General features: G+C 42.9%; 1 protein-coding gene across 1 annotated transcript; it reads left to right on the top strand.

The window, feature by feature from the left end:
* Positions 1-4,117: 4,117 nt before the first annotated feature.
* URB2 (URB2 ribosome biogenesis homolog) lies at positions 4,118-22,177 on the top strand. The gene is made up of 9 exons (XM_054394945.1): positions 4,118-4,243; positions 5,491-5,664; positions 6,917-10,283; positions 12,401-12,561; positions 13,814-13,924; positions 14,885-15,127; positions 16,389-16,479; positions 18,046-18,185; positions 21,459-22,177. Exons 1-9 carry the CDS (start codon positions 4,118-4,120, stop codon positions 21,654-21,656), a joined length of 4,611 nt encoding a protein of 1,536 aa, XP_054250920.1. The 3' UTR covers positions 21,657-22,177.
* Positions 22,178-22,511: the final 334 nt, after the last annotated feature.

Genomic DNA, 22,511 nt, shown 5'->3' with positions numbered 1-22,511 from the left:
GAAATAACTGTTGAGGGTGGAGAAGAAGCATAACAGGTGTGGAGTTTTCAAAGCATTTCCAGATAGACCCATTAAAATCATGAGTTTCAACCACAACTTTTCCACTCCAAAAGCAAACTTCCTTTTCATCTTCTGCTGTGCAAAACCAGGAAAGACAGAATTATAATGAAGACCATGATGAAAGGTGGACACAGGGATAGACCAACATCTTAACATCCTCTTAAAAACATTCTTAAGTAAGCTTCACAATATATTTTGCTACCCTTCTGTACTTCAGCCAGCAGCATGGACTCACATACAGGCAACTTACACAGGCCCACACTAACATCTCTGCACAAAGTCTGCCATACAATTTAGGTTATGGTAGCAACTTAATTATATTTGAGATGCTCTCACTGATGCTTATTTTGGGTCTAGAAACTCTCGGAGAGTTTGCATCTAGATTGTTAGATTTGTCTTATAATCCAAAAGAACCTTGTTCCTAAAATGGCATGGAACAGATGTTTTTGAAGTAGTTTAGCCAGTCACATCTGTGCAAACCAGCCTCAGGTCTGTGGCTCAATCACAAAGAGCGAGCATCTAGAAATATTTTCACCCATACTATTCTGCTTCACTTACAGGATCAGTTTGTGCTAGATTAGATTTGGTGAGAAAACCCTTACTCATTATGGCACAATTTACATGTACAGATAATTCCTCATAAACTCATATTGGATCAGAGAAACCAAAAACTGGTGTGCAAAAGATGCACAACTTCAGAGACCCTTTGAAATGTCAAACAAGAGGAGCACTGAGTTCAGTCTTCTCAATCTGCTGAACAAACAGGTGAATGCAGAGAAAACAGTCAGTTTGAAATAACAGGCAAAAAAAAGCAGTAGGCTACTCAGTAGTCTCAAATTCTGACATCAGGATTGGACATTTCAGCAGCAAGAGAGAAAGGCTTGGGAAAAAAGCCGATGATTCAAGCCCAAGTTTTTTAAGAGCTTTGGGGATAACTGGGAAGTCCCAGTGTCTTTGGTCATGGCTAGCAAAGTGGTGTTTGCAGCTGCTTTATGCACCCTGTAGTTTCTTGCTCCCATCATATGCCTTGTATACTTCTTCCGGCAGTCACTGTAGTAGGTGTTACAAGCGGTATCTCAAGGAGATCTTTCGCTACTCCCAACAGGAAATAACTTAGAAGAAATGCATCCACCAAGAAACACCTGTTGTCATCAAACACATTGTCATCCCTGCTTTCATTTCAGGTATTTGTTTCTTCATTCACTTTGCCTTTATGCTTGACTCCCAGCATTAGATAAAGCAATGCCACAGGAGCAGGGAAAGCATTCATAAACAATGCAGGAAGAGCAAACCCAGCACATCTACCAATTCTATTTATCAAGCCTTCAGAATTACAGTATATCATAAAATAAACATATGGATGGCCTGTCAAAATGCCTTTAGCTGGGTTCAAGCTGAGTCAGTTCACAACAGGTCAAGGATGCACAATTTAAAGGCAAAAAAGGACAAGCCTGCCATTCTAACCTCTGATCAGTTTTAGGACTCCAGCTCCCACCACTGAAGATAACCTCCAAAATACTAAACAAACTGAAAGCATATAGACATCCTTATCCATGCCTGCGAAACGCTGGAAACAATTGTTCACAAGTCTCATCTGCCTCATTCCTCTCAGATGGAGAGGACAATAAATACTAATGCCACAAACTACTTTTACTGGTAAATAAAATACATAAAGAGAGAAGAAAAATCATCAGAAATCTGCACAGCTACGATGCAGCGTCAAAAGGTAGAGCATTAAAAAGAAAGTATTAAGTTCATGTTTTGAGGAACCAGAAACACTGAAGTTCCTCTTTCCTAGAAAAGCTGGAAATAAGCTGTTTACTAAGCATTTGGCCAAGGAAAATAATTTCCTGCCTGTTCTACATCTTGAGTACAGGTTTAGGCAGAATCCATAGTCTTGAAATATTCCTGATACAGACATACAAAAAAAGAGCTTGAAAACCAACATCAGAAATGTTGCTCTTAAAGACTCTGCATTCCTGGTTCTGATGGCAGGAACAGCAGTCTCTTCCTTTCAGTAGGCTGAGGAAAGACCTGTGAGCATCAAAGAAGAGGGCATGCAATCTCAAAAATAACCAAAAAAACCCAACCAATAAAACAACCAATAAAAGCACATTTTGAATATTCTCCAGTGAGAACTGTCTCAGGCCTCAGTGCTGGACAGAGGAGTATAATTTTTTCTCTTATCACTACAGGTGAAATTTAGAGTCTACTAACAACACTAAATCACTTAAATTTTAATTTTGTGTCATTAATTTGAGATTTACAGAATTTCAGAATAAGCACAGATAAATTTATACAAAGATAACTGTGAAGCTAGAGGTGTTCACACATGCAGTGCTTGCAATTCACAAAAACAGGCAAGTAAACATGACAAGTTGACATGGAGATGTGGCACGGTGGTGGTGCAGAACTGGAAAAGGGCTACAGATAGCAGGAACTACAGAGATTAATTTTGCCTCCGCAGTGACATTCACTCCAAGAGGCTGAGAGGACAAAGCCGTGATTTTAGAAGAGGCTGTGTGCACTTTCATCGGACCTAGATTTTGTTTGCTGTCCACGGAATAAGCATTGCCAATTCTACAATGTTGTTGTTTTTTTTTTTCCTCACTCGTGAACACAGAGCCAAACAGTATGCTTCACCCATTTCATCTCCACTGTGCTACTTGGGCAGGACCCCTGCCCACCACACACCACCTCACGCCTCAGTCTCCATCACCTAACCCTCCTCAGAGCGGATCGCGCTGCCGGACCAAGCGCCGCTCACCGGTAGGCCCTGTGAACAGAAACCCCACGAGGACCCACGCCGAGAGCCCTGCGGCGCCCCCGGCCCGTTCCAAAGGCGTCCCGGGCCGCTGCCGTCCGGCCAGTGCTGGAGAGTGGGACGCTGAAAGGAAGCGAAAGCGCAAATCCTCCTCTATAAGAGTAAAAAAAAAATAAAGGAAAAAGGCAAAGGAAAGAGAAGCAGTACGATAAGAAGCACCTAGTTAAACCCACGCACTTTTTCAAGGAAAAAAGAAAATAATGAGATAAGCCCACCCTACTACCTCTGAGCGCTGCGAAGGAACCTGGCCCTATCCTCACCCGGGGCTGCCCCAAAGGCCGCGTCTGTGCCCGAGGCCCTTCCCCCGGGGCTCGCCAGCCTCCCGGGAACCTCTGGCCGGGCCGGGCCTGGCCTGCGGGCCTCCGCCACGAGGCGGCTCGGCGGGACGCCCGCGGCTCGCTCCCGCTGTCGGTCGGCCGGCCGGCGCCGTTCCTCCCGCTGCGCTGCGCTACCCTACCACAGCCCCGTGCGCACTCGCTCGCGCCGGTCCCCGCTCCCCGCTACTCACTGAGCATCGCAGGCGGCGGCGGCGGCGGGAGGCGGGGGCCGGCGGGGCCGCGGGGGGGCGCTGTCACTACGCACAGGGGCGCGAGGCGCTGCCAGCGGGCGCGCCGCTACTGCCGCCTCCTCTGAGTGCCCGCGGTGGTAGCACTTGTACGGCCGGTGCTGCCCAGGAGCCGGTGGCAGCTGCCGGCAGCCGCTCCATGTCTGACTGACACAGGCCGCGGCGACCGGGAGCGCGGGGGAGGGTGAACTGGGCTGGGGCCACCCCGTGCGCAGGCGCCCTCCGGCCGCCAATGGGTTCGAGCTCCACCCCAGGCCACCTCCCCGCTCGGCACTCGGCTGGCGCTGCCTGGCGGGGACAGAGGTCAACGGCGAGGGCGTGCGGACAGTGCGGCTTGCGGGCCTGGCGGGAACTTGAAGGCTGGGCTGGGCCGGGCCGGGCCGGGCTGGGCTGGGCTAGGTGGGGTAGGAGGGAGCGAGAGAGAGATAGAGATAGAGATAGAGATAGAGAGAGAGAGAGAGAGAGAGAGAATTCCTGGTGGGGGAGAGGTGAGTATTGTGGAGGACTGGGGAGCGAGGGTGTATGGGGCCTAGTGTACTCTGCTGGGTGGGGGTGGCGGTGCGGGAGGCAAGCAGGTAGGCGCGTAGGTGCTTAGGCCCTCAGCTGTGGGTACCTTAACTTCGGCGTTTCTTTCAGTCATTTCCTTTGAAGGCCCATGTGCTCTCCTCATGGCGGCGATCTACTCTGGGATTTACGTGAAGCTGAAAAGCAAAAACACGTCTTGGGAAGACAAACTCAAACTAGCCCATTTTGCGTGGGTATCTCACCAGTGCGTTCTTCCTAATAAGGAGCAAGTAAGTTTTGGGTTTTTTTTTGTTTTTTTTTTTTTTTTTTTTTTTTTTGGTGTTTGTTTTTTTTTTTTTTGTGGTCAACAGCGAAAAAAAAGGGTGTTGGCTAATTGCCACTGAGAATTAATTGATTCATAAAATCCAGATCTAGTTGCTTAAGCTTTTGACCCTAAGTAGTAGTGCAAATACAGTTTTGATGGTGAAGTGTGGGTTGTTCTTGATATCTGTGTGTTTGTATGAAATAGTTTCATAACGTTTTTGAAGTAGGTTCAGAAAAAAAATCTGCATTAGGGTGGGAAGAATGAGCTCTACAGAGAGGGTAGTTTGTGTGTTCTGCCTCCCAGATACATGAGAAACAATTGTCTTCAGAGCTGTCATTAGTATTGTTTATTATATCCTATACAGGATACTCTGAAGTCTGATGCTTATGGTCGTGGTTAAGAAGAAGAATTGCAGGGTGGGAGAATTGACTGTAGCTACACTTGGTTTCCAAGTACTTTAAATTTGTACACATGGAAGGAGTTCCCTCTGGATTCATGGGCAACTCCTTGGAAGATGCTTGGAACCCATGCTCTTCTCTCAAAGTCTTTTGATTCTGTTCCCTGAAGGTCTCTTCAGTGTTCACCCTTTTCAGTGTTTCCCTCAGTGAGGAGTGTCTTATGCTGCTTCTCCAGCATAGTGGGTTTGTGGGCTCTAGGATTTGGACCATCTGAGATCCATGCTTTGAGTTGTGGTTTTACTTAGAATATGAAACCTGACTGTACACCATTATTTATCTTTTAAATCATTAGTTGAAATGACTAGGTTTCAACCTTTTCTAGCTTGTACACATCTAAATTCCTAGGCCTGAATTTCTAGGTAGTAGATTTAAATTTAAATGTACAAGGAGAAGGATGCAAGTGGAATGCCAATTGGCAGAAAGTGAAAAGTGTCTGCTTCTTTAAGTTTTGATTTAAAAGACTACATTTGCTAATCAGCATTGGCTGTCAGAATTATGTCCTTATGAAGAGGCCTATGTTGACTCCTGAGAGCTGTTTTGAGGTGGTACAGCGAAGCACAGGGACAACACTGGATTTAGAATGAAAGCTTTTAGGAATTGAAACTTAGAAGGACGGACTTCTTTGCTCTTTCAGAGCCTTTTCTGCTTGGATGCAGAGCAGTTCTCGAGGCACAAGGCGTGGAAGAGATGCTACTTTTGTCTTGGTTTTGCATGGGGTTTTTTAAAGATTACTTCTTCTCCCTTTTTCTAACAGGTGTTACTTGATTGGGTAAGCCGTGCATTGGTTTCATACTACAATAATTTTGAACTGGAGGATGAAGTTGTTGAGAAACTCTGGGCATATCTAGACAATGTTATTCACAGTAAAAGACTACAGAACCTCTTAAAGAGTGGGAAGACAATCGGTCTCAGTTTTTCAATTGCACAGGTAATGAAAACTGTGGCTATTTTATAACATGCTGGACAGCAGTGCCTATCTTCTACAGTACATGACTCTTCACTGTGTAGGGTGTTAACGCAATATATAACAATTAGTCTGGTCTGATGGCTTTTAGGACATCTACTAAACTATTCTGTTTCTGTTCTGTCATATGGTTTGTATTTGTGCAGCAGTAAGGTTGAAAGGCAGAGCATCCTAATAATAAACTTTCTTTCTGTCTTTACCTTCATCAAACTATCATAGTGAGTTGGCTTAACAGATAAATAAAAGCTCAGTTCCCTATGTTGGTCTTCTATTGTATTTACTGCTTATATTGCCATTTTGCCTGGGAGTCTTAGGGAGAGAGATTCTCCCTCACTGTGAGGTTCATCATTGTATTTGGCTTGAGTACATGTGCACTGTGATACGCTGTTCAGCAGATGCTGCAGTTTCTTATGATGACTGAAGGGTGGTGGCACTGAACTGTTACTGATCTTAATCATATCATTTATTATATCACTATTATTTAGCCTCATCTGAAAGGAAATAGGGGAGACTTTAAGTTATGGTTTAGAATTAAACCAGAAAGTCTAACTTACTCAGCTTCCTGGTTATAGAAATAACAGAATTAGTGGATGGCTGCAAAAGCAGTCATTACGACTGGGGAAGTTACCCACTTAGTTGTGATCTAGTTAGAAGGAAGCAGGAGAAGATTGACTTTACCTACAGAAATTGGGTCATGAAGTACAGAGAATTGGTTGAATGAAATCTCTGCTTCAGAGATGCTGCATGGAAAATATGCCAAATGTAAAAGTCATCTGGGTGTGAAAATCTGTCTGGTTTAAGATTAGGTGAGAGGTGAAGGCCAGAGTACCCTAAAGACCAAGAACAAAAGTAGTAGAAGTTCCAACAGAAATGATTTAAGGATCTGTTTTAGTCCACTGGGGCCTGAGCTGAGAAGATGAACTGTCCACTACAAGATGTATGTAGACAGCTGAGATTTTTAATTCTGAAGTAGAGGCAGATTTGTAAATTGCTGCTGCATTCATGGTGCAGACAAATGCAGGAACACAGTTCTGGTCAGAGGAGCTTCTAGTTTGAGAACTACAATGTGAAAAGCCCAGCAGTATCTGTTGGCAGATCCCCGTTGCTTCCTTCTTGCAGCTAGAGCTCACAAACAGTGTTGTGGGCTTATAATGATGAGTTTTACCTTGGCAAAACTGACTGGTTATTTTTGATTTTTTTTTTTTCCAATCTTCAGGTCATAAATGAAAGGTTATCAGAGGCCTGTTCTCAAAAAACACAGCAGAACATTGGCACAGTGCTGAGTTGCTCCAGAGGCATTCTTTCTACTCCTACACTCTCCATCATTTACACAGCAAAGTGTGAGCTCTTGGTTGATCTCCTCAGCACACTGTCCAAACTGGCATGTCAGCAGCTGGCTTCTGATGACGCTGTGGGCTCCCAGTTGTTCAGTGTCCTTCAGCTGACCTTTGCTCAGTACCTCCTGATTCAGAGGCAGCAAACCAACCCAAATCGTGTGTTTGGTCAAGTGGCAAGTCACTTGCTCCAGCCATGTCTGCTACTGAAGCACTTGCTGACTGTGAGGGGCTGGACACAAGCGGATGACAACCGTGTGCGTCAGCACCTGAGCAGAGAAATCCGAAACCAAGTAGAAACTTTGCTGCAGGCTGGGTTATTCCAACCTGAGCTTTTCTCATCATACAGAGAGGAGCTGCTGCCAGAACAGCAACTCCAAGAGAAGAAGAAAGGAGTTTTGAAAAGTAGTTTGCTACCAGTCAACACAGTGCAGATCAAGCTGGGCAGTGGCTTTTGTGAACCTGCCCTTCATGGAGCTGTTGTGGCTGGTTCCGTGTCCCTGCTATACAAGCTCTTTCTGAACTCATACTGTAAGGCAGAAAACCACCTTGTGTGTTTCCATATGCTCAGCAGGCTTTTTGTCTGTCTCAGGCTCTCTGGCCTACAGCAGGGCTTGGAGGAGAACGCACTCTCCCCTGCAGACTGGAGTACAGAGCTGCTTGCTTTGGAACAGCTTCTGAACTTGGTTTTTAGCAGTGATATCTATAATGTTGCCAGTGATCGTATCCGGCACAAGGAGGTACAGTTCAGGTTTTACCGCAAGCTAGCACAGACGTTGATGAAGCACTCCCAAGCTTCCATCCCAGCTTGGTTCCGGTGTCTCAAACTCTTGATGTCATTAAACCACACTATAGTGGAGCCAGACCTGGATGACTTAATGGCTTCAGCTTGGATTGACGCCCAGATCTCTGATCAGCGTACAAAGAAGGCCCAGGAGGCTCTTATCAATACTGTGTTTCAGACTTACTCCAAGCTGCGACAGTTTCCTCGGCTCTTTGAGGTGGTGCTGACAGTCATTTGCCAACCAGCTGCTGATGATCTGAGAGTGCCTCTCTTCTCTGCTGGCTTAACAGTAAAACTTCATGAGTGCCTCCTTGAACTGCCACCCAACCAGATTCTAGACGTTTTGTTTCTCTTTGTGGAGAAATGCCAGACCTTTATCATTCCTGCTGTTGAAGGATCATCTGACATGGCCTTGAAGCTGTTGTCAGTGAGCTCAGTGCTACATGCCTTTCTGCTCAACATGAGGAGTCTAGATGATGTCACTCCTCTTCCTGTGATTATTCGCGCTCAGAGTGTGCTGGCAAAGATGCAGGAGGGAGTAATTCAGCCACTGATGGAGCTGCTGCAGGCTCCTCGAAGAGAAGAAATAAAATCAGGTCTTTGGCTAAGAAAGGCCAGTGACTCTCTTCTCCTCCTTGTTTACACTTGGGTTGAGGTAAACACTTTGTTTGGTTTTAGCTGCAGTAAATATGCGTCTCCAATAGCTGAAATTGCTTGTGCTGTTACCGGACCTGCTGCAAGGCACTGGGGCATTTCATCTTTCCTTCCTGGTGTGAAGGAGCAGTGTTGGCAAAGGGTCATGGAACTTGCAAATAGTTTTGCCTCCACTAGTAAATATTGCTTAGAACTGCTTGCGCTTCAAAAAATGAAGATGATGTTAATACAGACCAAAACTGATCTGCAGGCCTTGCGGCATTCTGCAGCTTTCATCCTGGAGTCTGGGAGATCCAGCATGAACAGGGGAGAATCAGGACCATGGGATGGAAATATCACTGTTATAAGCGATCTTACTTACCCTACAGCACACTGGCACCTTGTTGTTTCCAACCTGACTATCCTGTTGCCATATATTTCCCTGCAGGATGTAGAGTACATTGCTCATGTGCTTGTAAAGACATTAGTATTGGCCAAATCTCAGGAAGCTGACACAGATCAGGAGTCCTCCATCAGCACTGGAAAGATATCTCTTGGTTTGGTGCATAGCTCCTTTCTCCCAGAACTGAAGGTCCTGCATTGTGCGTTTCTGACCAGTCTTATTCATCAGTTTGCTACACTGTTGCCCACTGCTGCCAAGGATTCAGTAGATTGGCCACTTCAGCAGCTATCTGCAGGTAATATCCCTTGGCATGAAGAAATCCTGGCTCCTTGCAAACCAGCTCACCCTTTGGAAACACCATCAGAAAGCAAACTGCTGAAGTACGAGCTCAGCTTGTCTTGGAAAACACTGGAGAAAGTTGCTCAATGTATACTGTTGTTAGCAAAAAACGGATACCCTGTCATCTTGAAAGAAAATCAGCTGGAAAGCTGCCTGAGTTTGCTAGAAATTGCTTCTCTCCTGAAATTAGACAGTCTTCTTCCCTGTGACTGTACTCGCTGTTTTCTGGTGCTGCTGTCCCTGCTAGCTAATGCCAGGGCTAGTGTCTCTTGCAGCAAACTGTTGTTCCTGAAGTTTTTAAGTACTTGCTTTCACCTTCTGAGGTGCCTGCAAGCTGGCAGGAATGTCAACTCTATTTTTAAGGTGTTTCATGCCAGTGATATTCTTGAGGCTGTCATGACCTCCCAGCTTACAGCTAGCAAATTCATCACTGATCTCCTAACTACTCCTGTTTGGGCACAGTACCTCCAGGAATTCCAGGCATTTTTGGAAAACTTTCTTCAGATGATTATTGAAAGAAGACAAAGTGTGAGGCTCAATTTGGAAAAGTTCATGTCTTTCTTGGTGAGCTGCAAGCCAGATACTGGTGCATCCAAAAGCAAAGGTTGGAAAAACTGGAATCCCGTGGCTGAACAGTTACTGCTCATGGCATTCACCACACTGTGTCATGTTGTCACACTCTACCTTCAGCAGCTGCCAGAAAAGAGGTTGCAGTCTGCAGAGGTACTGTCTGCTCTGTCAGAGTCAGTGGTTCTGCATATGGTTAGAATTGTTGAACATGGCCTTCAGAATTGCACTCAAAACCAGCCCTTGCCTGTAACATTCATACCACCTATCACAACTCTTCTCAAGGCAGATCTGCAGAAGGGCTGGCAGAAGGAGCCTAGTGGGCTTTTGGAGCAACCTCGTGTTAAACTGTACCAAAAGTTTTACTCTCAGATACTGAGAGAGCTGCACTGTGCAGGAGGTAATCTGCAGTTCCTTCAGTCTGCGTTGCAATTCCTAACAGTCTTCTGCTCAGTGCCAGAGCTGTATCCTGGGAAAGAAACTGCGGTCACGGTTGTTTTTGCCATAAAAAGGCTTCTCACTGGTATGAAAACTCTCTTTCTACACTCCTTTGCTGATTTTGCAGCTCGTTGGCGAGTTAAAAGTAATTTACCAAGACATAATAGTTTTTTGAAAAGTCTGTATCTACTCGTGTTAAAGTAGTATTTATAAATGCGTAAAGGAGCCAATAGTGTGGTACCTGGATCACAGCCCACTATCTAATTTGGTATTGATCTTGTCTTACATTAAGATCTTATTGTACAAGATCTTAATGAGGTGAGATCCTGAGGTGCTTATCTCTAGAGTATTTTCATAAAAGAATGGTTTGGGTTGGAAGAGGCCTGTGAGGTCGTTTAGTCCAACCTTCCTGTGGTGAGCAGGGACATCTTTAACTAGATGAGGTTACTCAGGTCCAACCTGACCTTGAATGTTTCCAGGGAATGGGGCTTATACCACCTCTCTGGGCAGCCTGTGACAGTAACTGAAATGCAGTAATATTTCTGGATGTAGTGCAGTGTCCTACTTAGGTAGTTGGTCTTCTAGGCAATGCTGAAACAGCTGAAACAGTGCCATATCACTCTGGGTTGGTCTTTCCTGAGAATCTCAGAAGACCTTACATTAAAATACTCATCTATTTTTCTCTCTGATAGGCAAGGTTATAGAACAATGGAAGAGACCTTTTAGGGATGCAGAACACGTGTAATTCTGATGAATTCTGTGGGATATTGCCAGATGAGTCCTTTAATCTCCAAGAAATAAAAGCCAGAGCTAGAAATGATATGAGAAACCTCTCTTACCAGCTGTGCGACCTAATGGCTTCTTTACATTGTCTTATTCAGAAAGAGATTAACTAAACACAGTGCAGGTGACTTCTTCAGACAGGTTGAATTTATTGAACTTACTATTAACATGCTCTAGTGCAGTGGTCTCCAAACATTTTTGATTATGCGCACCTGTCAGTAAAAAAAAAGTAAACTGAGCATGCAGCCTTAATATGTGTCTATATATAAATTAGATGCATGTTGCACTCTACTGGTATACCATGTACATTACAAAACATACCCAAAAATGTTTAAAAACATGAGATAAAGGTGAAATAAACACTGTTTTTACATGCTTTTAAAAAAATATTAAAATATGTTTGATTTATAATTTCCCACCCTAGTGGATTGTCTTGTGCACACCCCAGGGTGTACCCACCCCACTTTTGTGGCTACTGCTCAAGTGATCTGCAATCATGATCTCAATGGTTACACTGGCATTAGGTAGTTAAGAACAGAGCACAGCTCTCCATGGAAAATCTGATTGTGAATTTGCACAGCTGAGTTTGGGCTAGAGCTTACACGTAGATGCAGGCTTAGTCTGTCTCCTCACTGGTCTTCCTTTTCATCCTTCGGCATTGTGGGGTTCAGTAAGGGCACTGAGAAGGGAGCTCACATTGAAATTAGAGACCATGAGACATGTCAGTTGCCAAACTTCTCTGCTGGCTTTCCTCTCTTCTCCTGTGCCTCAGTTTACAAGGGTAAGATGAGTAAAGTGCTTTAGCCTGGAGACATAATTAATCACTGTACAAAGCTGTAAGGATTTTAGATTAATAAGTAATTCAGTAAGATGAAATATGGATTCCTGTTGAAGAAGACTTTACTAATTGCCACAGATCCTGTGAATACTTGGAAGTATTGAAAAAAAAAGCCTTCAGAATCAATTAAGATATATGCTAGTCTAAGACTGTCAGCACAGTAATAATTGAGCAAGAAGTGGGGAGTGTGGCTTATGATCAGCAGAGACCTGAACTTTGTCAGCTTAATGCATCTGTGTCTTACTACAACTGTGTCCAGCAGTTGTAGTAAAGCCCTGTGGTTTGTTTAGCCTGCTCCCCTGGCTTGTGCACATGTTTTATTGTAGTATTTCCATACTACTGAAGGCTTTTTATTGATAGGATGACTGCTCTATGAACTCTAGGGTAGGAAATACTTGGTAACAGCAATTAATTGCACTAGTAGGGAGGGATGTAAAGGGAAAATGTGGGGCCTTATATGCGTTTGAGTGTTATAAAGGTACCCACAGAGCTGGTTTAGTTTCAGTTTTCCCTGTTCTTACATGTAGAAGTCCTTGCCTAGGGAATTGATTTGGACATGCTTATGTCTCTTGAATATGCAGGTCCTGCAATCACAACCCAGGTGATCAAAAATATGGAGATGGAGCTGACAGAGGTGCTTGTCCAGCTGCTGGGTACCTGCTCTGCTGAGGAGTTCTATACCATAAGAAGTCTGGTGCTGCAAGGACTTGAAATAAGGAATGTTTGGCAACAGAAGGCTAAAGTAAGGCATTATCTTAGTTTATTGTCAACTCCTTTCTTCAGTTTTCTGTACGTTGAAAAAGTTTTCTTGGTTGAATGACATCTGAGTAATATTTTTGCCTCTTCTGCTTTATAGTCTGTGGTCATGTCAGATTAATTTACACATTTAAGGTCTTGGTCACTGTGCTGATATATGTCCTGGAAAAAATTGAGAGAGGTAAAGAAGTCATAGAAACCAACTGGAGAAAGTTTCTATCCAGTTTAAGGACTCAGCAGTCTTAATTCTGTATCTTGCCAACAGCAATCACACAGCTCTGATATTACAGGCCATGCTGAGATTTTTTTTTTCCTCTACTTGTTGATCAGAGCTCTTGCACAACAGATACCAGCAGTCAGTGAGTTTAACCACTGTTTGTCTGTGGCTCTTTTTAACAGTGCTAAAGGCACTTTTAGAAATGCTGGCACTTTAAAATAAAACTGAAACAGTACCTATACTTTTGGTGTTTGTCTCTCTATAGACTTTTGTTCTGTAATAACCAGATACCACTCAGCAGCTTTTTAAATAGTGTGCCTTTCTCCAGAGCAGCTGAGGTAGCACTGGTGACCTATGAAATCCAGAGCAGCTGAGGTAGCACTGGTGACCTATGAAATGCTTTTGACTAAAAAGCCATCTGTACCCTTTGTAGCAAACTCAGTGACTTGAGAATGAAACTTGGATTAAACTTAGGGGTTTGTCTGGCTCTGTCTTATTTTTCAGGAGTAGACATGGATATGTTGCATGAATTCTTGATAGTTTTTTTTTTGAGAGTGTATGTGGAATTCCTGTACTGTGCACATAATTTCTGAGTATAGCTTGTAATATTCTTTTATCAGTCTGTCGTAACAGCCAGCAAGTAAAAAACATCCTGCTGCCAAATGTGACATTCATAGTGTATTGGTGTGCTTGTATTACCCATACTTCCCTCTGTTATCTAATGGTAGCTGAAGGAGAAGGCTTTCCTTTCTTAAAAGTCACATAAGCCTTTTTGTATACTGAGCTGATTCTAAACTAAATGTAGTATGCAGTACATTTGGGCCAGTGCTACACAGCTTATTTAATTTTCTTGAGCTGCTGCTTACTTGAAAATTTCCAAAGGGATGTGTTAGTGGGAGGACTTTTATGTGTGAAGGCTCTGGTGATGCTCAAAACTGCCAGTACTCTTGAATGACCTTTTCTGTACTTGAAGCCCATTGCATCTTGTACCTGTGCCTGATCATCAATCTTCTTTCTGCAGGAAGTATTGTCAGCTGTTACACTAACCAAATTCCTGCTCACCTGCCCATTAAGTGAAGACAAAGAGAAAGCTTTCTGGATTGCCAGTCCACAGATACTCACAGCTTTAGCTGTAAGTATCCCTTCATTGTAACTTCATTGTCTATGCCTTTTATTTGCTAGAGCCTGTAGCAGTTACATCGAACATGCACAGAAACATACAGGAGCAAAAAAATTGTTGATGCCAAACAGATCCAGATCAGGCTCATCTGCCTAGTCCCTTTCTCTCCTCCTTTTCTGCCTAGTCCCTTTCTCGTCCCCTTCCTCAAGTAAATTTATTCCTGTGAGTGCAGTGTGTAGGTCATCCATTTCTTAGCATGAGTAATTTTCTGGGACTGCAGCATGCAATCTGGAACTTGGGAGAAACTTTTTAGGCTGCAGAGAAGAGAGTCTGAGTCTCCTGTCCTTAATTCTGTCCAAAGGAGAAGGGGACTGTCACCCATGTGTCGCCACAGAAGCCAATAGCAGCAAAACACAAAGAAAAGAGTGCTCATATTAAACTACATAAAATTAAACCCCCCACATTGTTATAAATGAAAAATTCAACTGAAGTAACCAAACACAGTTTTTCTGTCCTTCATTTCTACAGCACACAAACCTATCGATGCAGGTTTTTTTCTTTTCTCATGGTGATGGTGTCTCTAGACTAGAATTTGTGAGTGTCTGGCTGGCTCTTCAGTGCCTGCAAATCACAAGTATGTAATTTTTGCGCTTTTTTGGATGCAAAAGTCTGCATTCTTGTAAAGGAGAGAACTGCATCCTTGCGTTTATGTGAGGAGGTGCAAAGAGGTGCTGGTTGTCACAGGACTGAGGAGTAGTTAAAACTCCACACAGAGCAGTTTTTTTTCTTGAAATGCATCATATACATCCTTGCCCAGGGTGCAGTTGTACAGAATTGGCTAATGTGCAGTCTGCGTGCCAGTCCAGCTTGCACCAGTCTAGTTCCACCTACTTGGGTCAGAGCATTATGGCGCTCTCATGTATGAATGATGGCTGATGCACTCCTCCTTATCTGTTTCCTGTCTTCTTGTAGATGCAAACCAAAGAGGCCTGTCAAGACCACTCACAGATTTCTACCATAGTTGTACCTATTCTAGACACTGTAGCAGCTCTGCTGCGGCAAGGAGAGGGGTTTCTCTTGAATCCACACCATGTGGCATTGGCATTCAGCATTCTCCTAACAGTCCCTCTGGATCATCTGAAGACAGAAGATTATCATGGTGTCTTTCTGGGAGTCCATGAAGTGCTGTTCTCTATTGTGCAGTGTCATCCAAAGGTATATCTCTGAAGGGAAAAGGGTAGAAAGAAGCAACACAGAGACCAACGATTAGAAAGTTTTTTTTTAGTGATATCGGAATAAATAATCCTAATGTTTGAAAGTGCTTTGACTACTTGTCATTTTCAAGTCAGGAATCTCAAAGTCACTTAATTTCAGTTGCCCTCTTGCTTTGCTTATCAATATCTGATGCCAGGTTACAATGAAACTTTCCTTTTATTTATGAGTGATTTCTAGAAGCACAAGTGACTCAGGCTATAGGACCTGAGTTTCCAGTCACTCTCGCTGGAGATCAAGATTCCACAGTCCTTTGAAAACAGGGCTTAGACATTTTAGAGGTTGATGACTTTCAAACATTGTACCATCCTGGTGTTCTTGTCAGCCTTCTGGCATGGGAAGGTGAAGATATGCCAGGACTTGCGTGGAGTTGGAGATACTTGTGCATGGAATACTAGGCAGAGGTGGAAGAAGGAAAGAATGCATTTCCTGTGCATTTGTATTAGGAGTGAGAGCAAAGAAAGTTAAAAAAAATGGTGAGTTTAAAACCACCCACCTGGCAACAAAGCACCGTGCAGCTGCTCACTCACTTCTACCCCTCTTCTGGTGGTATGGAGAGGAGAAAATACAACAACACGTTTAAGTAAAAGGTCAAGGAGAGCTCACTTTTGGCCAGACACTGGTTCAACTTGGAGCCAGGGGAACTTCTTGAAGCTTCTTGCAGGAGTCATGCCAGTAGCCCCCTCCCTGGCTACCCTGTCAGACACAAACCCAGCACAGATGGGGAAACTGGCAAACTCTAAAAGCAAGGCAGTATACAGTGTTAAAAGGCTCTTACAGAAAGCTTCTGGTAGAAGTTGCCTTTGCAGGATATTTTTACAGAGTGATCTGTAGCGTTACTGGACCCTGTGTTCTGTAAGTCTGTATGGCTACACAGGTTCTCTACCGGCAGCAACAAATTCCTTAAACATTAGGGTACTAAATCAAATGCTACTTTAGAGATATGAATTACCTCTAATACAGTGCTTACTTGTTAGATATATTTGAATGTGGCCAGGACTGCAGTCCTATTCCAGGATTCTCGTATACTAGATATTGTATGGATACAGAATTAAAAAATAGCCTCTGCTCTTGACAGCCCTGTAAGCTACTATAGTTCCCTTCATAGGAATTTATTTCCCTCAGACTTTGGGGTGGTATACCTCAACCCTCTCCTCTCCCTTTGCTACATATTCTGAGATAATTGTGTTTTATGTCTTCCCAGGTGCTGTTGAAAGCAGTACCATCTTTTCTGAACAGTTTCCATCGTCTGGTTGTTTCTGTCATGCATGAAGGGCGTCAGAAAGGAGACAGAGGTATTGTATCTCTTCCACTTTTGCATTATATGTACACACTGTAATTCTGTATATACGAGAAGAGGAGATGCAGAGCAGGGCAGTCTGACACACCGGAAGCAAAGTCACCAAAACCTAGCTGTGGCATTGCCCTACCATTAGCCCTATCTGTCCTTTATGTAAAATGAAGATGAGCTTTCAAGTACTGTGGGCTTAGGAAGGCAAGTGGGGCTTCTGTGAAGCTGCATGCAGACAGCACTGCTGTAGGCAAAGAGGATATTCTTCACTGACTGGTTGGCAAATAGACAGGAATTGTTAAAGTTTGCTGTACCACATTTCTGCTCTTCCTGTTGATCCCCATGCCTGAAAGCATGATGGCTGTAAACTGGTGATACATGCTAACACACCTGAGTTATGGTGCCAATTTGATCCTACTAAATGGAGCTTCTTGAGACTGGAACTATTGCACATACCTGAAGCATCAGGTAGGATTAGATGACATATCTGTATGGTCAAGGATTTGGAATTAGCATAGTTAAGTATCTCAAAAGGAACAAAGGAAAAACAAAAAAAGACTTATTACTAGAAGTTACTGACGAATTTGCATTGTCAAAGTAGCCACGTCAAAGGTGTTCACAGTGATTAAGGTAACCATCCTGTACTTTATGCTGGTCAGGACACAAATACTGCATTAATAATTGTGACTTTTGGAGACAAGTTGACTTTAAGGCCTGCAACTGGTTGTATCCTAACTTTCCACTGATATCCTACAGCTTCCTCTATGTTCAGATTTATCTCAGCTGATATGTTACCCACAACTGCAGGCAAATCTTAGTGTGTGTATGGAGAAATATACTAACAAAGGCTCAGTGATAAAGGAAAGGATATGTTAAACTGTTGCCATACATTGAGAATTTGCTTGCTTCTGCACTTTGCTTACATAAGTCAAGGGTCACAAGAAACTTATGGGTATGTGGCATCCTCAAGTTGAAAAATATCCTGTTTATCTTTGCAGGATTGTTCTGTATTATTAACAGATAACACAAAAGAAATTTCTAGATTTCCCTTCTCCATTTTTTGTTAGTTCTCTTCATTAACTGCCTACTGAGTAAATTCTCAGGTGATTTCCCCAGTCTCACTTTAAATATCTCCAGTGATGTGGTTTCCACTGCTGTATTCCACATAATAGATTTCATGAGAAAGCTTTCTTACTATGCTGTCTCTAAGACATGTCTTCTGATTTTTCTGAAGGTAGAGAATACAATTTTCCTGTCTCCCTGTTCTCTCTTCCACAGTGCTACTTGGGAATGAATTATGGAAGGAACCAACCACAGCTGCTGCTTTTAGCACTTCAGCATCTATAACAAATATTTTTGCCTTGCAGTGCACATGGAGTTGGAATAAATGTGTGTTGTTGAGGTGTGTGGGGGGCCTCTCTGCTGTGGCTTGATAAGAAAAGATAAAATGGGAAAGCTAGCACTGGCTTCATGTAGTTCAAGAATCATGGAAGACTCTGTGATATTTTTTTTTTTCCCCCCAGTGTTTTTAAGCCTCTAATACAAGGTTGCAACTCTCTTTCTATTTTAGTCACCACAGATGAGTTTGAAGTTATACTGAAGTGTGCACACTTGGTGGAACGGATGTATACTCGTATTGCTGCAAAAATGGAGGACTTGACTGTGTTTTCTGCTTTCATTGTGGCTCGGTATGTGACTGAATTGCAGAAGGTAAGATGTTCTCATCCATCTTGAAAAATTTTCTCTGAAATTATAGAAGTTGCTGCACTTTGTGTATGCAGGCTGTTATTTGATCCAGGCTATTATTTTGAGTAAGAGTTCCTGAGAATGTTTCTTACTCAGCTCCTGGAAACTTTCTAAAGGTGTGGGCTGTGTTTTTTGTAAGGCAAACAATGCAATGCCTGTTTGCAGAACTGCTTTGCTTTTCTGTCATATTGAGTGTTGTTTTTTCCTTATGTGGTAGTTAGATTCTTCTCCTAGCTAGTCTGAGTTGTCCAGGACTGATAGCAGTTATGGCCCCATCTGGCAAAGTAAAGAAGAAGGATTCTTCTGGAAAATATCTTCTGTATCTGCTGTAACTGTGTTAGCAAATGGAAAAAATGTTACCAAGCCAAAGAATTGTTAGCTTTTCAGTAGTTTCCTTCTGTACCAAAGATATCCCTCCAATACTTACTGAAAACAACTATTTTGCATGCTAAAGACAGGTCAGTAGCTTCTCACATCCAGACCTAAGTTGAAATGATCCTTCTATTCAGCCTAATGGATATAGGTTTCACCAAGGTTTAAATGCTGCATGTGTTGCAAATTGATATTTGTGGCTCTGGCCTGGACATGCTCTGAAATACAGAAAGGAATTTTAGTGTTTGTTTTAAAGCTCTCTTACAACAGGAATATCCTATCTGATAGTGTGTTTCTGAAGGATTATGGTGTAACCAGTGTAACTAACCATGAAGGTTGTTATGAAGCTTAAACTCAGCTGCCTTCTCTATTGTCCAGGTTTTTCCCAAGGTTTGGGAGCAGAACAGTGGGATATGTCAACTTTTATCCATGTTATTTAGTGTTCCCTGGACGTTGGTTATTGGTTACGTAGTAAGTATAGTAGTTCAGCAGCTAGGGAAAAATTACTGTTAAGACCACTTGTGGACACTTACCTCAGTATTAGCAGGAGTTCAGTGTCTCAAGAGTCCTCTGGGAAAGTTTTGTGCAATACTTTCACTGGGAAATGAAAAATAATGTGTGATAGCTGAAACCACAAATCAGTAATGGAACCTTTGGGCGTGGAACAGGGAATTGGTGTAGAGAACCACCAGATGCTGTGACAAAGGGGTGTTTTCTGTCTGACAGAACAGATTGCTGATTTATTTGCTCATTAGACTGGTGAGAATTGATAGCTATTGAAGGAAGGGGAGGCCTCAGTATGCCTGTCTTAAAGGGGACATGTACACATCTTTCACACTGCTCTGTGGAGGGAGAGAAAAACTCCTTTAACCATTAATGTCCTCTGAGCTCAGATCAGTGGCTTTCAGCCTGTGATCTGAAGACCTGGGGATCCATCAAAGGTAAGTGGTAGATTTAAATCTTTGTATGGGCATCTGCATGCTTACTGGAACCCTTTTAAAGATGAAAGCTACTGGCCTCAACAGTCAGTCCTAAAGTAGTTGTGTAACAGTTCCCTCAGTGCTCCCTTTTCATGCCAGGAATCCTTGTGAATTATTTTATGTTGATCTAGTAAGCTTCTGTGTTGGAGTGGGTGGCATCTCTAGCCTCGTTCAAACTGTTGACAATACTTTTCCCTTGTTGTCTATGAGCTGTTGCTTAATTCAGCAGTAGTGAAATACCTCTTCACACATTTAATGTCTCACATCAAGAGCTCTGTAATGCTTGACAAATTGGTTGTGCTAACTATATAGACCATAAAACACAAGCATAATTAACTGCCAGCCAGCGGTGGCAGCTGTTTAAATCCTTAGTTCTGCTTCTCTTAGTGTTATTGGAGGGTATTTATAGGAGACTGCACTGCAAAGCAGGAATGGCCCAAATAAGACATTGGGTCCAGATTAATTTGTGATGTGAGAGATGCAATTCCATTAACTGCAGCTCTGAGGTATCTGCCTGTCCCAAGTGGGACATCTGGTCCATCTTGTTAATAAGCTGTGGGTTTTCCTGTCCTCATTTTCTGCAGTCACTTCTCTGCTCTAGGAAGGGATTGCCCAGCTCAGTGCATTCACTGGGAGTTGGGATGCTCAACAACTCTTACTGTAGTGCAAGGTGACCTATTATAAATCAGGTCAGCTGATACAGAGGGGAAAAAATGTCATCCTTTTGGACAAGCTCTTCAGGGTCACAGATCCAAAGAAGGGCTTGTGTACCTTAATGCCTACTGTATATTTTTCCCAGTTATGTTAGCAGGTCTAATAAAATATATTAGCCATTTTACATTTAGGGTAGAAAGAGAGTGAGAGCTTGTCACATTGATTATGACTACACTTCATTAGAGGAAAGTTTATTAGTTTGCTCAAGAAGAAGTCTGAATTTTAATGACAGCGTTATATGTAATTTTCATTAGGCCTGGAGTGCAGAGGCTTAGGTCTGGAGGCATAAAGCTAATTTGGGGATTCAGCAAAGATAAGACTTGGTTCTGCAGCAAAAATAATGTGATTATGCCGGAGGCCAGCACTGCTTCAGGCAGTGAGCTATTTAGCAAGTGATTTGTGAGCACAGGACAAATGTCAGTTAGCCTGGGGCACCAGAGAACTCCAAAGTCATCACTGATGTTCCTGGTTGTAGTGATAGTGCTGCTGGTTGTGGGCTTGAGCAGGAGTAATGGCAGGAGCAGGGCATGGAATCGTGAATAATGTATTGTATTCCTTCAGCTTTCTGCGTGATGTCAGGCAAGGTACCCGATTCCTCATACTAAAACATGTCAAGGAAGTGCTCATCTCCTGAGCTTCTTGAAGGCTTCTTTTGTGAAGGTTTATATGTTGAAGTCCCCAGATAGAAATTGTTAGATAAATACGAAATAAAGTGATAAATTAAAATTGATTGCCTACCCAGTGTAAATTGTAGAGTAGCCTAAAGTAAGTGTTCAATTGAAACTGATGCTTAGTAGAATACAGCTAATATGAGACATGCAGAATCTACTGAAATATGTAATCCAGGTTGGGATTTTTTACTTACCATTTTACTGCTGTGGAGTTTTCATGTGATTCCAAGTTGATCCGTGTCTTTGCCTCTGCAGCAATGTTTATAGTGGCACTCTTGTGGATTTTATTGCAAAAGGCATGCTTCTTCTGCAAAGTGTATTTGCAAAAATCAGGAAAATATTGCACAAGTCAAAATCTTGGGTTTTATCTAATGGGCTGTTCCAGATGATCTGATGTGCTGGATAATGTGTGGTTGGCATTTAATGTATACTGGCTGTGGAAAAAGTGTTTTCCTGCCTTTTTGTCTCTAAATTTTAATGCACTTTTGTTCTCCTTATAGGTGACTTTGCACCCTGCTGTAAAGAAGCATCTCACAGAAGGGATATATCACATCCTTGACCTTTGCATTGAGCGGGACATCAAGTTCTTAAATGCATCACTACCAGCAGGTGTGAGGGAGGTCTTTAAGGATCTGTATAGTGATTACAACCACTACCACAAAGCAAAAAAACACGGGGAGGAAAAGTATACTGCATGATGAACACTGCTTGGTGTTATGAATTGATCTTGCAAAGCTCAGAAAATTCTCAGTTGCTGTTTGGTTTGGGATGATTAATAAGATCAAATCCAAGAGGGTCTCCTAAACACAGATTGTGTTCGTCTGTACACAGCCAGCCTTTATAATGGGGAAGAGGGGAACAGGGAAGGAGGGTGTGCTGTTAGGTCTGGTCCTGCTGTATGCCACAAATGGCAGAACCACTGCACCTGAGCTGGTGCTGAGGTGCGACCTCACAGGGAACTCCTCAGAGTTCACTGCACTCTGGCAGCAGATGCCAGGCTTCAGGCTTTGGCACATCACAGTGCTTTTCTGTGAAAGCAGTAGTGTGGTGTAGAAACCAGCAGGAGTTATAACTCCTCAGCTCTTGCTTATATGGAAAGCAGAATTAAAGCAGTTAAGTGTGTTTATTTTTGTACTCTATCAGTCTACATTTTGCATTATGAATGTTACATAAATGCACTGTGTTTACTATGCAAAATTGTGGAAATACAGTAAAAAAATTGGAAGTTTTTATCTCTTTTCTTGATTGCTTGATTGGTTTTGCTCTGGAGTCCAGCCCTGGGTAACCCATTCTGACATATTGAATTTCTTTCCCAACCATATTATGCTATGATCTCCATATAATCAGAAAGATTGACTACTTAGAGTTCTGGTCAATTTACTGTTATTGAACAATTAGACTTAGTCATCTGAGCTGTGGTTGCTCTCAATGGACATTTTTAGGTTGTGACAAATGCTAAGCACTAAGACCTTTCTGAGACCTTTTTGGTCTAAGCTAAGCTTCATTGCTTTGCATTAACTCTAGGTTAAGAGGAAGCCTTGGACTTAAAGCGG

The sequence above is a fragment of the Indicator indicator genome, chromosome 2 (assembly GCF_027791375.1).
Source record: "Indicator indicator isolate 239-I01 chromosome 2, UM_Iind_1.1, whole genome shotgun sequence".
NCBI lineage: Eukaryota > Metazoa > Chordata > Aves > Piciformes > Indicatoridae > Indicator > Indicator indicator.
This window is presented reverse-complemented; position numbering and strand designations above follow the sequence as displayed.

Excerpts from the sequence above, each read along its gene's own strand:
- URB2 (XM_054394945.1), top strand. The coding sequence starts at position 4,118 with ATGGCGGCGATCTACTCTGGGATTTACGTGAAGCTGAAAAGCAAAAAC. Across the intron at positions 12,562-13,813 it reads TTTGGCAACAGAAGGCTAAA|GAAGTATTGTCAGCTGTTAC; the intron begins GTAAGGCATTAT and ends TTCTTTCTGCAG. Across the intron at positions 15,128-16,388 it reads TTGTGCAGTGTCATCCAAAG|GTGCTGTTGAAAGCAGTACC; the intron begins GTATATCTCTGA and ends ATGTCTTCCCAG.